At 41.4% G+C, this 17,397-nt stretch overlaps 1 protein-coding gene across 8 annotated transcripts in view; it reads right to left on the bottom strand.

Moving 5' to 3' along the window:
* banp (BTG3 associated nuclear protein) overlaps positions 1-17,397 on the bottom strand; it is a 190,204-nt gene that overhangs the window by 11,504 nt on the left and 161,303 nt on the right. For 7 of the 8 annotated variants that reach the window (XM_059993019.1, XM_059993016.1, XM_059993021.1 and 4 more), the window contains one exon: positions 14,503-14,646. In XM_059993019.1, coding sequence (XP_059849002.1) covers positions 14,503-14,646 — 144 coding nt within the window. Of the gene's footprint in view, positions 1-13,078; positions 13,128-14,502; positions 14,647-17,397 lie in introns of all 8 variants that reach the window. The other variant, XM_059993023.1, reaches the window with a different exon arrangement.

The raw sequence follows: 17,397 nt of genomic DNA, 5'->3' as shown, positions 1-17,397 counted from the left end.
GGTGTGGAAATTCACCCTTATAGAATTCACAATCATTAAATATTTGATGTACAGAATAAAAATTCTTCTCGAGGAACTCGTGGAGAAAAAAAGCAAATATATCAACAAAAAGTTTTATTTTTCCAACTCATGTTTCTTGATGAATGAATGGATGACCTGGAAATTTGTAATATGGGCCATTTTCCACAAGTCAAATCCCTCTCCTGTCAGTTCTTCAAGTTTTTTGCCATCTGACTGTACATAACATACACAACTAAATGAATCAACATTGCTCTGGACTACAGTGCACCCACACAACACCCATCACACATACACCAAAATATTATACTATAAATAAGAATAAAATATAATTCAGAATGCATGTAGAAAAGCACAGCACAGTAATCAGCAGACAGCTCACTTTTCTAGCGACAAGACCTTGGTGGTGGTAGGGTATTCATTAGTCTCACGGCCAGAGGAAATAAACTGTTACATAGTCTGGTAGTCCTAGCGATGATATTTCTAAACCTTCTTTCTGATGGTAATGGATCAAAGAGATTATGGATGGTAGTGATCTTCAACAATGTTTTGAGTCCTTCATCTGCAACACTCCCAGTAAATGTCACAAATAAAGGGGAAGGAGGCACAAATGATCCTCTCAGTGTTTTTTTTTACCGTCCTCTGTAGATCTTGCAGTCCACTGCTTTGCAGTTTCTATACCACATAATGATGCAGCCAGACAGGACACTCTAGGTCAGGGGTGGACAAACTTTTTGACTTGTGGGCCACAAAGGGTTCTAAAATTTGACAGGGGGGCCGGACCAGGAGCAGATGGACGGAATGTTTTGGTAATACACTTCATAAGAGAAAATAAAATATCATGGGATATGTAGAAAACATGTGCTTTAATTTCAATTGAAAATGAACAAATGCATTACAACAAAATATTTGTCTTTGAAGTCCCATGGTATTTAGCTATTTATTGAAATGACTTTTAAAACACTGAAAATTAAATGAATAAGATACAGCTTTTTTTTAATAGTAACAGTTATTATTTTAAAGCACTGAAAATTCTGTTATCCTTCAGGATATTATCATTATCACTCTCCTCCTGACTGTTTTTATTTCAAAAATGGTAGGAGATGCAGGTCTACTTGTCCTGCTCCTTCTTATTCAATTGTCCCCTGTGCCAAAACTCAACAACAACCAGCACAAGGACAGAACAGTGATAGCGCGCCAGTATGCGGAGCACGTTATTTGATCTGGAGCGCATTTTTTATTTTGAGAACGTACGTACACCTGCGCACTACTCATGTCCATCACTTAACAGAAATGACATGTAACATGTAAGGCTTATTGAAAAAAAATATTTTCAAATGCATTTTTTACATAACACAACGAAGAAACTTATTTTTAATTTCAGTGGGAACAGTGTTGTTGGTCTCCCTTTTTAGCCAGCGCATCAAAGTCTGGATTTAGTTTTGTTGTGGCGATTCTCAGGATGGATCTGAGGTGTTGGTCAATTAACTTGGATCTGTGGCTGGCTTTGTTGATGTTCATGACGCTGAACGCCTGTTCACACAAATAGGTCGAGCCGAACAAAGAGTAAAGCGCAAATGTGGAGTAATACGCTGCACCTCAACAAAGGTCAATGTATATAGAGTGCGTCATCTATTGGGAAAACGCCAGAATTGCGGGGAAAAAAACGTTAACAAGGTTTATTAATATAATTTCATCAAGTTCTGCGGGCCGGATTAAAAAGCTTAACGGGCCGCATATGGCCCCTGGGCCGTAGTTTGCCCATGCCTGCTCTAGGTGGTACTGCTATGGAAAGTTGTTAGAATGGGGGTAGGGAGCCTTTCACGTCTCAGTCACCTCAAAAAGTGTAGACGCTGATGTGCCATGAGTAGTGAGGAGATGCTGTGGGTCCACATTAGATCGTCCATTATGTGCACACAAAGGAAGTTTATGGTCTTTACTCTTTCTGCCAGCAGAACCATTGATATGCAATGGACAGTGATCAACCCGCACCCTCCCTAAATCCACACTCATCTCTTTTGTCTAATCCACACTGTGACTCAGGTTGTTGTTTTCACACCATTTGACAAGACTCTCTCCCACCTCTAGCAGTGCAATCATGAGTCAGCAGCATGAACAGCAGCAGACTGAGCAAACAATCCTGGGGGGCACCAGTGCTCAGGGTAACAAGCACTGAGATGCTGCTGCCAACTAGGTCTGACTGGGGTCTTTCTGTCAATAAGTTGTCCAAGATTCATTTATAAAGAGGGATGTTGGATCCCAACAAGTTCAGTTTACCCACTAGCCTCCAAGGAATGATTGTGTTAAATGCCGAGCTGAAGTTGATGAACAACATCCTGGCATACAAGGCATCATTTTCTAGGTGAGCCAGGACGGAGTAGGAGACTGAGGCTATGGTATCATCAGTGGAATAGTTTGAGCAGAAGGCAAACTGGAAATGGTCCAATGTAGCTGGAAGGTGGTATTTCATATTATCCATTACCAGCCACCATTGCTCTCTTGGATATTGGAATGATGGTGACTGCCTTGCATTCTGCAGGAAGAGTGAACTATTTCAGAGATATTAAAGATGTCTATTAAGACCTCGTCTAGCTGGGCCACACTGTCCCTCAGCACCTAACCTGGTAGGTTGTCTGGCCCTAAATCTTTGTGTGGGTTTACCCTGGCTAAGGTCTTCCTCACCTTGGATGTGGTCAGACAGTGTGCCTGGTCCTCAGGAAGAGAGGGGGCTTTCCTCAATGTCACATCACTTGGTTGGTCAAATCATGCATAAAAAGCATTCAATCATTAAGATGTTGGAAAAGATTTGTAGCTCGGGTTGAGGATGTTGTTGTTAAATGGCTCGCCGAGCTGACGTTTCATTACTCAGCTAGGCAACATCATCAGTGCAACTTTAAATGAAATGTTGGTGATCTACATTGTTTGTCTTTTATGTGTCCAGTGTCTGTTTGTATGTGTGTGTGGGTGTATGTGCCATTTCTATCTGTAATTGGTTCGTTAAAATCCGATTAGATGATAATTGTTGTCCAGGCTCTGTTAGTCAACTGTTATGTAGGATTAATGTTGTCTTCATTGATTGACGTGTGTAATCAGGTGTGAATTGGCTCTTGGCTCTGCACTGAAGACTTGACACTGAAGTGGGATGTAAACCTTAATGCAACAAGCATTATATTGGATAGACTGGTCGGAAGCTATCAACACACCAACTAGCTGTAAGCCATCATGATCAGCTTTCCCTCGCATCTATACATTGTGACAGCGAAGCACATCAATTCGACTGGACCATTGTGACTATCCCAGACCAAGCCCATCAACAAGAAGCCCGAGAATTCTTAGAGGCTTTGTTCTCCACAAGCACGTTGAAATGAACCCAGTTTACGTCCCACTTCAGCGTTAAGTCATCAGTCCAGAGCCAAGAGCCAATTCACAACTGATAACACACGTCAATTAAAGAGGATGACATTAATCCTACATAACGGTTAACTAACACAGCTCGGACAACAATTATCATCCAATCAGATTTTAACCAACCAATCACAGATTACATAATCGGTAACCAATAGAAAGGGCACATATACCTGCACACACATGCAAACTGACTATCACAGGACACATAAAAGACAAGCAATTACCAACATTTCATTCGAAGTTGCACTGATGATGTTGTCTAGCTGGGTAATGAAATGTCTGCAAGCTAACAAACCAGCTTGGCAAACCACTCAACAAAAACATCGGCATTCAACCTATCAAGAAGTGAGGTGTCGTCACTGTGGACTTGTAATCAATTATGGCTCGTATACCTTGCCACATACACCATGTGTCCCTGGTGTCATAAAAGTGCCTTTGCCTCCCTGATGACACAGGAGAGTGCAGCTCCTGCTGACTTTAGTCATCCTGTCCCGAGTTAAAAGCAGCATCCCGATCCCGAAGCAGTGCAGTAGTGTTCAATCACGGTAACGTCCTCAATGCACTTTATGTAGCCAGTCACCAATCCCGCAAATTCATCAATGTTGACGTGATCATCATAGGTAGCCACCTCTCTCAATATGCTCCCGTCTGAGCCTTTGAAGCAGTCTGGCAGTGCTGAGGTAGCAACTTCTGGCCATGTCCTGATCTCCCTGCCAACAGATTTGACTTGTTTAACCAGTGGTCTGCATTGAAGGATTAGCAAAATTGATATGTGGTCTGAGTATCCAAGGTGAAGGTGGAAGATAACCTTGTAGGTTCCACGAATGTTGGTATAAACCAGGTCTAATACTGTATATTCTCTCCTCTGGCTGCAAGGTCCTTGTGCTGGTAGAATTTTGGCAGGACTGTTAAACTGTCATGATTGGTCACCAGCGACAATGAAGGGTGAGTGACTTCAAGATTGCAGATTGCACTGGAGAACTCCTGCAATGCAACAATTCCCAGGCACTAGCATGTGGGGAGAGGGGTGCACTTCACCATTAAAAACTCTAACATGATAAGCAGTGGGACATTACCACCTACCTGGCTGTTCACACACCAGTGTTTTATTTATGCAGATACACGGTCCCCCTTCACGAGTCCAGTCTGTCCGCCTGAAAGGAGATTAGGCCTTCTATCTGGATGGCTGAATATGGAATAGTGTCTTAAAGCCATGTTTCTGTCAGGACGACTGTACAACAGTCCTTCATCTCCTACTGGTTCCGACGCAGGTAATCCAGTTTATTTACGAGCGATTGGACATTAGCGAGTAGAATTGGTGAGAGTGCAAGCTTGCAGGGATTTGTTTTGAAACTCACTTTAATTCTGGTGCACTTACTGTGCTTTAGTGTTCGAGCACGCTGCTTCCAATGGGCTCTTCACAAGTAGCTGTAGTAAGTCGTGCAGTGAGAGCCCGCTCCCTGCGTTCATCCACAATTGAACAGCACTTGTATTACTCCACTTGCTGGTGAAGTAGATTTGCAGATTGTTTTGGGGTCATGGAAAAGGTGAACATGACAAAAAATTTCACCGTTGGTTGGAGCCAGAGTGGCTGCTGAGTCCAAGCATGCCACCACCTTGTACAGACCTTCAGAGTCGTTTGTGTTCCATTCCTATATCCATTTATCCTGTTCCCTTTTATTTGACTATTCAATTAATATGAACTTTAGTAAAGCTTCTGCTTCAACCACTAACTTTAGAAATGGAATAATATGATAGCTCAAAATTCTCTCTGTAAAATGTTTTGGCTTACTTACTTGTTTATTTCTCCTACATTCAATCTTGAATACATTGCTCCCAATATTCCAAATTTCTTAATAATATGAAGCAGTCTACGTCTGTCTCTCTGCCAATCCTTTTATCATTACAGATGCTACAGTCTTCTCGTGTATTTTGGTTCCATTCTCTCCCTTAAACCTCACAGCCTTGCAAGTTTATTTTGCTCATGCACATCCAGTTTCCTTTTCTTCGCTTCTACCAGTTTGTAGGCAGTGAGTTCCAAGAAACTCCCCAAGAGTTCCAAGAGCCAGTACTCCCCATAATCTCGTCAACAAAAGCTTAAAGCTGTGTTCCAGGCACTGTACAATCAGTTATTGAGAATAGTTTTTCTTTGTTTTTGTAATCCATTTTTTTAGTAATCTGGTATATCTTTCTTGCATTTCTTTTCAACTTTCTTCATATGAAAGGAAACAGCTCAGTTTCTCCAAGCTAATCTTATCAAAAATATCCCTCCTCTCTGGAATCAAAGAAATTGAAGCTCAGAAACCAGGGCTCCAGCAAGTGAAGGGAGTGCAAGAACAGAGTGCCGAGTGAGTGGAAAGGGAGCAGGGTAACTGGGGCCCTGGTGAGGGGGTAGGTAGTGTGGGAAACCTAGCCACAGTGAGTGGAAAAGGAATGCAGCAACCACTGCCCAGTCAGCCACGTGCTCAGCCATTTGTATTTTCTTATTGATTACAAATGTCTGACCATTTTAAACATTAAAGACATATTTGCACACTAATTTCAATTAACAAATAAATAAACTGTCACGTTTCCTGCATCTGAATTTCCATATTGAATGTAATTACACCAGGCTTTTTCTAGCAGTAGACGACTCAGTAGCAGGTTTCCCTGCCTGACAGTTTTTAAGCTGGGAAATAATCAGCTTCTGCATTGAACTCCACAAAGAGAGCATTACAGGGGCAGCCATCACCAGCCATGGAAAATGGGACTTCAGCAGGATACTGCATTAAAAGTCAATATGAGTGCCACCATCCTGCCTTGGCTCTCTGTACTCTCTAAACTCTACTACCCCTCCAGAGTTTCAAAACCGTTAAAACTATTCCAACACACCACTTTGTTTTTTATAATCCCTCTCACCAACACTCAATATGCTCTACCACATTGGAGTAATTTAACACTTTCTGTGCTTAAAGCATTTTATAAGCTTTCTGATGAGCTCAACACATTCTATGCATGTTTCAAACAGAAGGAAATGGGTTTGTCACCATCCATCCCAACTCTTCCATGGATGGTCCCAATCCAGGCTGGGAGTGGAGGATGGTTGGGCATGGGGCTAGCAATCCCATCCTGCAAAATCCCAGTTACTGAAATGCCAACAGAAGCTCCAAGCACCTCAGCCCAGGGAGAAGGAGGATCTTTGAAGAAGAGCTTCACCTGAGGACAACTTGAAAGACTGTTACAGGGCAGAGGACTCTGGTGAGCTGCTGTCAGTGGGGGCGGGGGGGGGGGCTTAAGATGAAGATCACCCATCCCAACATATTCGGTCCAGCCTTCCAGACAGCCTCAACCCATTGCAATTCACCTGCTTCCAAAACAGATCTTTCACTGGCACAATCTCCCTAGCACTACACTCATCCCTGGAGTATCTGAAAAGTAAAAACACTGACCATTGTTTATGGACTCTGCCTTCAATGCTATAATTCCAAATATCACCAAGCACCAGACCATGTGAGTCAAGGTTTCCTTCTGCAACTGGATCCTTGACTTCCTGACCAATAGACTACAGTCAGTAAGGATACACAGCAACACCTCTAGCTTGATTACTCTAAACACGGGTGATCCACTAAGTTACAAGCTCAGCCCCCTACTCTACTCATGACTGCATGGTCAAATTCGGTTTAAACTACCTATACTTTCAAATAATACCACTGTAGTGGAGCCTATCTCAAATATAATAAGCGGGGAGTACAGGTAGGACATAGAGAATTTAGTAATATTGTGCTATGAGAAAACCCTTCTTTCAATGTCAGCAAAACAAAAGAGCCAGTCATTGTTTTCAGGAAGGAGGCACTGTATATGTTTTTGTTTACATCAACATTGTACTTTGTAGATGCTGAGAGCGATGAGAACTTCAAGCTCCTAGGACTGACTATCTCTAATAGCATGTCCTGATCCAGCCATATAGATGTCACAGCCAAGAAAACTCACTAATTCCTTTACTTCTTCAAGAGGCTGCAGAAATTTATCGTGTCCCAACAGCCCATACTAATTTTAATTGTGTGCCATGCAAACCATCCTATCTGGATGCATAATGGCTTTGCATGGCAACTGCTCTGCAAGTAACCACAAAAACCTGCAGGAAATTGTGGACACAGCTCAACGGATCAGGGAAACCAGCCTCTCCTCCATGGACTCTGCCTATACTCCAGTAAAGCAGCTACATTAATCATAGACACTACCCACTCTGCACATTCTCTCTTCGTCCCTCTTCCATTAGGTAGAAGATACAAAAAGCATGAGAACACACAGCACCAGGCTCAAGGACATGTTTTACTCTACTATTATAAGATTATTAAACGGTTCCCTCGTCGGACAAGACTTCATTCTTGAACTCTTGACCTCACAACCTACCTCGTTATGATCTTGCACCTTATTGATTACCTGCACTGCACTCCCTCTGTAGCTGCATTCTGTTATTTGTCTTCCTTGTACTATCTCAATGCACTGTGTAATGATATGAACAGTATGCAAGACAAGCTTTACACTGTACCTTAATACATGCGACAATAATACTGTAAACCAATTCCAATTCATGACTGAGCATTGTTTTTGAATTACATTCCTAACCTCTGTAATACAAAAGTTAATCCTTATCAAAAAACTTGTAAGGTGTTTTGGGGTTCATCTTGAACTTATAGACTCATTTTTAAACTCCAGAGAGTGAAGTTACAGAATATATAAAAATACTGTCATCAGATTTATGCATTTATATTTCTTTTCCTGAAAGGTAACAAAAGCAAAAAAAAAGATTCCAGGCAGAAAAGACAGAGTTTAATCACTTTGAAAACTAATCCAAACCTCACACCAAGATAAGCTGACTATGCACAAGTACAATCAAACTAGTGAAATTCCAATTGGCTCAGTATTTTGGCAAAGGCTTACAATCACCTCCACAGACTTTGGAACACTGCACGTCTGCTACATCTGCCAGTAATCTGTACTCTCTGTTCTTTATTGATAAAATCATGCCAAAAGCAGTAGCCTAAAAAAAATCTATATTTTGAAATACACTAAGCTCAGTTGCAAAAAAAACATGGCCACATTACCATACAGATGGATTTGATAGAAACCACAACTGTTATTCATCAAATAAGCATTACTTTAAATATATATCTTTAAAATGTTAAACGTATATTAGCTAGAGGGTAAATTATAGGTTTACAAAAATAAACCATTTTAATTTTCTGTCAAAGACCCAAAGCTTGTTTATTTATAGAACCAGTCAATGCTGCTATAATCCATAGACTTATCCAATTCTGAGAGATTTTACTTTTTATTCATTGTGATAATTTTCCTTTAATTGTAAACATCACATTATGAAATGGTGCAGAAAAGATTAAGGGTATTCAGTACATCTTATATGCACTGGTTCTTTCAAAGAATAATCTAGTCAATCCCTCTGCACTTCAATTTCCTTGTATTTTCCCCATATCAGCAATGGTTTCACTAAGTACTTTTCTAATTCCTGTTTGCACCCATTATTGAGTGCGTCAATCACCCTATCAAAGAATGCGTATGCTGCTTGAACTGATTTGCTTTTTCTCTAAACAAGGGATGTTCAAGTTGTCACTCTAGGACCTTAGGCAATGCACAGCTTGGCCCATTGAATACACCCATTACAGAGAGGGAATATCAAGGAGGAATAAATTTGGGGAGAAATCACAGGGTGACTGGAGGGTGAATTGGGGCAAATGATTAGATTAGGCTAAGAAAATAAAACAGAAAGGTACTATAAGCAATGATTATAGAGCTAAAGCTGTGCTCAAAATTAATCCACTCTCTCACAAACGCATGACCTCTACTATCTAAAAGTACATGACAACAGGTACATGAATATGCTACAGACTATTAATATCCCTCTCAAGATCTACAAAGTCCTGACTTGGAAACATTTACGGTAGCTGCTCTTTCATTATCAGTGTCTCCAAGTTGTGCAGCTTACTACCCAACAACAATGTAAGTGTACCATCAACAGATCAACTGCAAGGAATCAAGATGACTCACCGCAACATCCTCAAGCTGATATGAGGTGAGCAATAAATGCTAGCTTCACCATGGATGCCCACACCTAGTACATGAAGTTTATTCCTAATCCTGTGAAATATTAAAATAGTTTACCTGCTGAACTAATTCAATTACTTAATAGGTGGAAAACAATAATCTAGATTTTCTAATTCAATTTGTCACCTTCTTAATATGTTGATGAGAACTAGAATGCATGGGAAACAAAGATCTGTATTTATCATAATCATTTTACATTAAATAAATCTCAATCGGAATCAGGTTTAATATCACTGGCATACTTCATGAAATTTGTTGTTTTGCAGAAACAGTACATTGCAATATATGGTAATAAAAACTATAAATTGCAATATATTTTATATATTAACAAATAAATAAATAGTGCACAAAGAGAGGGTGAAGAAGTGAGATAGCGTTCATGGGTCATCGTCCATTTAGAAATCTGATGGTTGAGGGGAAGAAGCTGTTCCTGAAACATTGAGTGTGTGTCTTCAAGCTCCTGTGATTGGATTTACAGCTTCCTGACCAACAGAAGTCAGCAGGTAAGGATGGGACAGGTCACCTCGGATACTCGAATCACCAACACCAGCGCCCCCCAGGGTATGTCCTCTCTCCACTGCTGTTCTCCATCTACACCAATGACTGCACCTCCTCCAACCCCTATGTGAAGCTTTTGAAGTTTGCAGATGACACCACCGTCATCGGACTCATCCAGAACAATGATGAGTCTGCATATCGACAGCAGGTGGACCAACTGGCGCTCGGGTGCAGTCGGAACAATCTGGAGCTGAACACGCTCAAGACAAAGGAGATGATAGTGGATTTCAGGAGACATCCCCCCATTATGTCTCCCCTCACAGTCCTCAGCAGCCCAGTGTCCACCGTGGAGAACTCCAGGTTCCTGGGAACCACTATCTCTCAGGATCTGAAGTGGGAGCAGAACATCAGCTCCATCCTGAAGAAGGCCCAGCAGCGATGTACTTCCTGCGGCTCTTGAGGAAATATGGTCTGCCTCAGGAATTGCTGCTGCAGTTCTATACTGTAGTCATTGAGTCTGTCCTATGCACCTCCATCACTGTGTGGTTTGGAGCCGCCACCAAGCAGGATAGAACCAGACTACGGCGCACAGTGAGGACTGCCGAGCGCATCATTGGAGCCTCCCTGCCCTCTATTGTGGACCTGTACTCTTCCAGGTTGAAGAAGAGGGCGGGGAACATCATAAAGGACTCCTTCCATCCTGCGCACGGACTGTTTGAACTGCTTCCGTCTGGTAGGCACTTCAGATCCCTCCAGACCAAGATTAATAGGCACTGGAGAAGTTTTTCCCCTACTGCAGTCACTTTGCTGAACAGTTAACTGCCAGTTAACTGTCGGCTAAATATTACTTGGATTGCACTACCTGTATGTATAATCTATATTTTCATTTATATTTATCATTTTATTGTTATGAGCAGAGAGACAACATCTGCCGGAAGTAAATTCCTTGTATCTGCACAGGTACTTGGCAATTAAAGTCTGATTCTGATTCTGTACCACCTCCTTGATGGTAGCAATGAGAAGAGGGCATGTCTTGGGTGATGGAGGACCTTAATGAAAGATGCCACCCTTTTTCAGGCATCACTTTTTGAAGGTGCCCTCGATGCTGGAGAGGGTAGTGCCCACAATGCAGCTGGCTGAGTTTACTACTTTCTTCAGCTTTTTCTGACCCTGTGGAATGGCCCCTCCATGCCAGGTGGTGATACAACCAGTTAGAATGGTCTCCACGGTTCACCTGTAGAAATTTGTTAGAGTCTTTGGTGAATACAACTTCTCCTCAAACACCCAATGAAATATAGTCACTGTCATGTCTTCTTTGTAATTTCCACAACAGGTTGGGCCCAAGATAGATCCTTAGAGATGTTGACACCCAAGAACTTGAAACTGCTCATTCTCTCCACTTCAGATCCCTGGATGAATTGTGTACTTCTGTGATGTTCCCTTCCTGAAGTCCACAGTCAATTCCTTGGTCTTACTGACACTGAGTGCAAGGTTGTTGCTGTGACCTATCTTAATCAACTAACCTATCTTGTTCCTATACACCTCCTCACCACCATCTGAAATTCTGCCAACAAAAGCTGTGTCATCAGCAAATTTATAGATGGTGTTTAATCTGTGCCTAGCCACACAACCGTGGGTGTAGAGAGAGTAGCGCGGTGGGCTAAGCCACATCCTTGAGGTGAAAGCGAGGAGATGTTATTTCTGATCTGCAGAATATGGGCTCCCTGTGAGGAAGTCAAGGATCCAGTTACAGAGGGAGGTACAGAGAGGCCCAGGTTTTGAAACTTTTTGATTAGAACTGAGAGTATGATTGTGTTGAATGCCAAGCTACAGTCAATAAACAGCAGCATGACATAATTGACCAGGTCGTCCAAGGTCTCATGGAGAGCCAGTGAGATTGCATCCACTGTAGATATATTGTGGTGATAGGCAAATTACATCAGGTCTAGGTCCTTGCTTAGGCAGGAGTTGTTTCTAGCCATGACCCAAGCACTTCATCATAGTAGATGTGAATGCCACTGGGTGATCATCATTGAGGCAGACCACACTGCTCTTCTTGAGCAATGGTATAATTGTTGTCTCTTTGAAGCAAGTGGGAACCTCCAGTTGCAGCAGTGAGATTGAAGATATGCTCGAATACTCCTGCCAGTTGATTGGCACAGAATTTCAGAGCCCTACCAAGTACACCATCAGGGTCTGACGCCTTGCGAGCGTTCACCCTCTTGAAAGAGGTTTATTTATTTAGAGGTACAGCACAGAATAGGCCCTTTTGGCTCTTTGAGCCACGCAGCCCCAGCAACCCCTGACAACCCTGATATAATCCGGGTTAGGGGATTAGGATTAATCACAGGGAAATTTACAATGACTGATTAATCCACCCTACCAGTACATGTTGGGACTTAGGGAGGAAACTGGAACATCAGAGGAAAACCCACATATTCCATGGGGGGATGCACAGAGCTTCGTTCCAGAGAACATCAGAATTGAACTCCAAACTCCAACGGCCTGAGCAGTAATAATGTTGTGCTAACTGCTATGCTACCATGGCATTGGCCTCTGAGATAGAAAACACAGGGTCACTGGATGCTACAGGGATTCACTTACATGTGGTTTTATTCGCCCTTTCAAAGCATGCATAAAAGGCACTGAGCTCATCTGAGAGTGAAGCATCACAGCCGTTCATGATGCTGGGTTTCACTTTGTAGGAAGAAATGGCCAGCAAACCATGCTAGAGCTGATGTGCATCCTCAACCAAAATTATTTCTCGCTCTCAAGATAGCCTTCCACAGGTCATACCTAGACTCCTTGTATACTGTAGATCTAGATCACCAGTCTTGAATGCACAGATCTAGCCCTCAGCAGATTACAAATTTCCTTCATCCATGGCTTTTGACTTGGGTATGTCCAGTACGTTCTCGAAGGCACCTTCACCTACGCAGGTTTTAATGAAATCAGTGACAACTGTAGCATATCCATTCAGACTCAAAGGCGAATCCCTGAATATTATCCAGTCCACCGACTGTAAGTGTCCCTCTGTCTCCCTTGATGTTACCTTCTTAGTCTTGACTCTAACGTTGCGGTCTTTAGTCTCTGCCTAAATGCTGGGAATTGCAAGTACAGACAGATAATCAGACTTTGCAAAGTGCAGTCGTGGGATAACATGCTAAGTTTTCTTGATAGTGGTACAACTACCACCAATATATCCACCTGTGGAACCCAAGGAGCCAGCACACTTGACCAGTAAGTTAATTCATACCAGTGCTTTTGATGACTGGTTTGAAATGGAGAGTTGTGAATTTTAAATCTGATGTGTCCTAATGCATATTTAAATGATCACGGAACAATTTGTTGACCTAGCTCCATCTCAAAGAGGGTTCATTTAAAAACACATAAAGCTCAATGAGGTCAAAAAATTGAAAGGTGGAGTTAATGTTATGAAACTGAAAATTTCACAAACCAGGGGATGTGCTAAGATTCCAAACATCCATGCTAACAGAAAATCTCTTATTACATAAAACTCACAAAAATGTCAACCAGCTTTTTAAATTTCCCAAATCCATTTTGGCAATGTCCATTGCATTCCCCATTGAGGCTACTCATTCTGTCCAAAGTGACGAAGGTTGATTTCATTGCCACCTGAGGCTAAGATAAAGACTGTACATTTATAAAATTAAGCTGTCTTACTTGAATGGGTCTCCAAACATGTGTGGAAGAAGGAAAGGGGTTCTATCCACATCTGTGGGAGGGAAGAGAAAGGACATGTCTCTCTGTAAATGCTGGAGAGGAAGAGAAAGTACCTCTCCCTGGTTCTGACTGTGAAATGAAGGGAGGAGACTGCTTGCTTGTCTTTGAAGATGGTGGTGGTGGTGAGTGGTAATCAGATGAAGGTAGTATGGTACCTTATTGGTCATGATATTGTGGCTAAAAGCTGTACAGCAAGTATAGGTGTTGAGCTCTCCCTTTCACAGTTTGCTCAAGTTATGAGATTTCTTCCTACCTTGCGTCATTTTGTACCAGAACTTCTTAAAGCTCGTTTCTATCATCATCTCCTCCTAGGAGAGTGTAATTGTTCCTGTCGACTGTTTTCTGGTGCAACTAAAACAAAAAAAGTCCTCCCTCCTGTTATAAATCTCTTCCAGGATAGTGAGGTCTCTGTCTAAAGAGGAGTAGGGCCAACTCCCTTCCCTCTGCTTCTTTTTCTGCTCTTTTCATTAAAATAATATTTTTTTCAGAATTCTTCCCAGAAGATTAAAAAGAATGCTCCTTTACCTACAAATCAGTACTAATAATCACTCGATCATCATACAATTCAAATCTGGAAAGAATCAGAACACTGCAGCACAGAAACAACCCATTTGACCCATCTAGTCAGTATATTTTAAACTTAAGTTACATTACTGGAGCCAATGTTTCTTCATTAAGGCAAATAACAAAAATGAAAAGTTATCAGCTGACTTCATCCACATTCTTACTCACTTGCGTTGCTGTAGCATGATCTGCTATTGGTGCAAGCTGTACATATTGCACTTGGATGTCACTTCCCTGCAATGGTGATCCATCTACTCCACTGGTTTGATGTTCAGCAGAAGCTACTGCAATTAACTGTGCACCTTGCAACACCTACAAAATACAAATTCATTAACAGTCATTAGCATAATTCATTTATTATAGTTTTAGGCTACTCTTCATTAGGTGACTTCTGTTGAAATAGTAGATGATTAAAACAATGAAAGAAAAAAAGAATTTGAAGTGTCTCAAGTCATTGTTCACCAAAGGGAAAACACAATTAGTGAAGGTGGTTGTGATGACGGGAGTTCAATCATTCCAGCTTCAGGACATCATTGCAGAAGTTCGTCAGTACAATGTACTAGTGCCAACAAGCCACTGCTGGTTCATCAATGATCCACCTGTATAAAGCCAAAATAGTTCACTGATGATGAAGTGATGCAACTCTTCAGGAAATGAAAATGCCAGTGCCCACATTCAACAGTGTCTAAACAACATTCAGACATGAACTGATAAGCAACAAGTAACATTCTAACCACAAAAGAACCAAGTTCTAATCATTCCCGACAGAGTATAATCATCTGTCCTTATCGCTCAATGGCATTATCACTGCAGAATTGACATAGTCAATATCCTAGGAGTCACCACTAACCAGACACTCCATTGGAGCAGCCACACCAATACCAGAGCAGGACAGAGGCTGGGTATCCTATAGCAAATGCCCAATGTCTAAGCCTCACTGCCTTTCCACCATCTACCATGCATAAGTCAAGAATACACTCCATATGTGACGGAATACACTCCATTTATCTGCATTAGTGAAGTGACAACACAGTCAAAAATCTTAGCACCATCCAGGACAAAGCAGTCCACTCGAAAGACATCCTATAAACCATCTTAAACATCCATTTCCTCCACAGGAACTACTGTATGTGCCATTAATCACTAAGGTTACTCCAAAATCACATCCCAACCTGATACTTGGAAAGACAAGGGCAGCCCATGCAGGGAAACTCCACAAACTGCAGATTCCCTTGCAAGTCATGAACAATACTGACTTGGAAAGATATCACCCATCTGACCTTTACTGCTGCTAGGTCTATATCTAGGAACTTCCTATCGAAGTGTGTAAGAACCTTCAACCTATCAGCTTCAGAACAGTTTCAGAATTGTTCAGGAAAGCTGCTCAACACCACCTAGCAAAGATAAATAAGGACACCACATCCTGAAAATGAACTAAAGAGAATTATTTCTTAAAGTTTAATATGCTGATATTGACTGAAAAAAGGCAATTCACATTATTGGTTGGGTTTGGAGAAAATACATCTTATAAGCATTGATAACCATTTATCAAATTTAAAAACTGGAATTTAATGATGAGTGCTCATTCGAAGCAGTAGTTGTTCCAAAGCTGACACAGACAAATTGTATAAAAATCGCTATCAAAAAATGCTCCATTGATTTCCCATCACTACATTGTTAACTTGTCAAGGTACGGGTAAACTAAACAACAATATTTTTCTTTTGTGTCTCCTTTTACCAGCACTGAAAATAATGCTACCCATATAAACTTTGTCTCTGCCTCATCACAGATGTTTCCTTTGTTTTCACTAACCCTCCATCTTTCTTTGTAACTTACTAAACACTTGTTGCTTTTTAAATCTTTTTTCTGAAAATTCAGGAATATAAACGAGAAATATTAATTCTCTGTACAGCACCATAGATGTTATCCAATTACTGAGTGGTTCCAGTATTTTTTCCAGCATCTGCTGCTTTTATTACTTTGAGGAATAGCATTCTCCAACTGATAGATACCCAAGGGTGCCATGAAAATAGAGCTGTGCAATATGAAATCTGATTCAGGCAAAGCCAATAGAGGTCTCCACTAAGTTCTTCATACTGTAGTGTCTTCAAGTTTTGCAGTGTACAGCACTTGGGGTGGGATGTTCATTAAGAAGATAGCCATTAATGCCTCATTTTCTAAGAGATCAGTGCTCCATGAAAGCTGATAGGCAGTTATGAGGAAATTGTATGACCTCCTGGGATATTTGGCATTGACTGTAAGGAATCACCTTAGAGGGTCAATCACAACCTGAGGAATACAGCATGATTGGAATGCTACAAGAATGCTGGGTGGTGAATGAGAACCCAAGTCACACTCAAGTCCAGGCCATAGACAGCTGAATCTTGGAGATCCTGACAAAACAATCAAATGTCTGTTCCACTCTGCTTCATCTTTTTTTTAAATATAGAAAATCTACAGCACACTATAGGCCCTTTGGCCTACAAAGCTGTACCGAACATGTTCTTACCTTAGAATTGACCAAGGGTTACCATAGCCCTCTATTTTCCTAAGCTCCATGTACCTATCCAGGAGTCTCTTAAAAGACCCTATCGTATCTGCCTCCACCACCGTCGCCACATAAAAAAAAACTTACCCGACATCTCCGCTATACCTACTTGCAAGCACCTTAAAACTGTGCCCTCTCATGCTAGTTTTTTGCAGATTCATGTTATAAAGATCACTAACTAAGGATAAAATGGTGTTCCAGTTATCTTACATCAGTTAAATGCTTTTAATCACTCTCTACATGACCCCTTTCTCCTCTTGTCCCTCACACTGGTCTCTCTACTGGCACTTATTCCTGCAAGTGGGACAACTGACTACTCATCCCTCACCACCATTCATGGTCCCAAACAGTCCTTCGAGGTGAGGTGATACTTCACCTGCAAGTTAATTAAGGTCATCTATTGTATTTAGTGCTCCCATTCCCAATGTGGCCTCCTATACATCAGCTGAGATCCAACACTAGCATAAGGATATTTTGGTTAGAATAACCTTGCTCTTCTTCATCCATCTGACAA

The sequence above is a fragment of the Hypanus sabinus genome, chromosome 17 (assembly GCF_030144855.1).
Source record: "Hypanus sabinus isolate sHypSab1 chromosome 17, sHypSab1.hap1, whole genome shotgun sequence".
NCBI lineage: Eukaryota > Metazoa > Chordata > Chondrichthyes > Myliobatiformes > Dasyatidae > Hypanus > Hypanus sabinus.
This window is presented reverse-complemented; position numbering and strand designations above follow the sequence as displayed.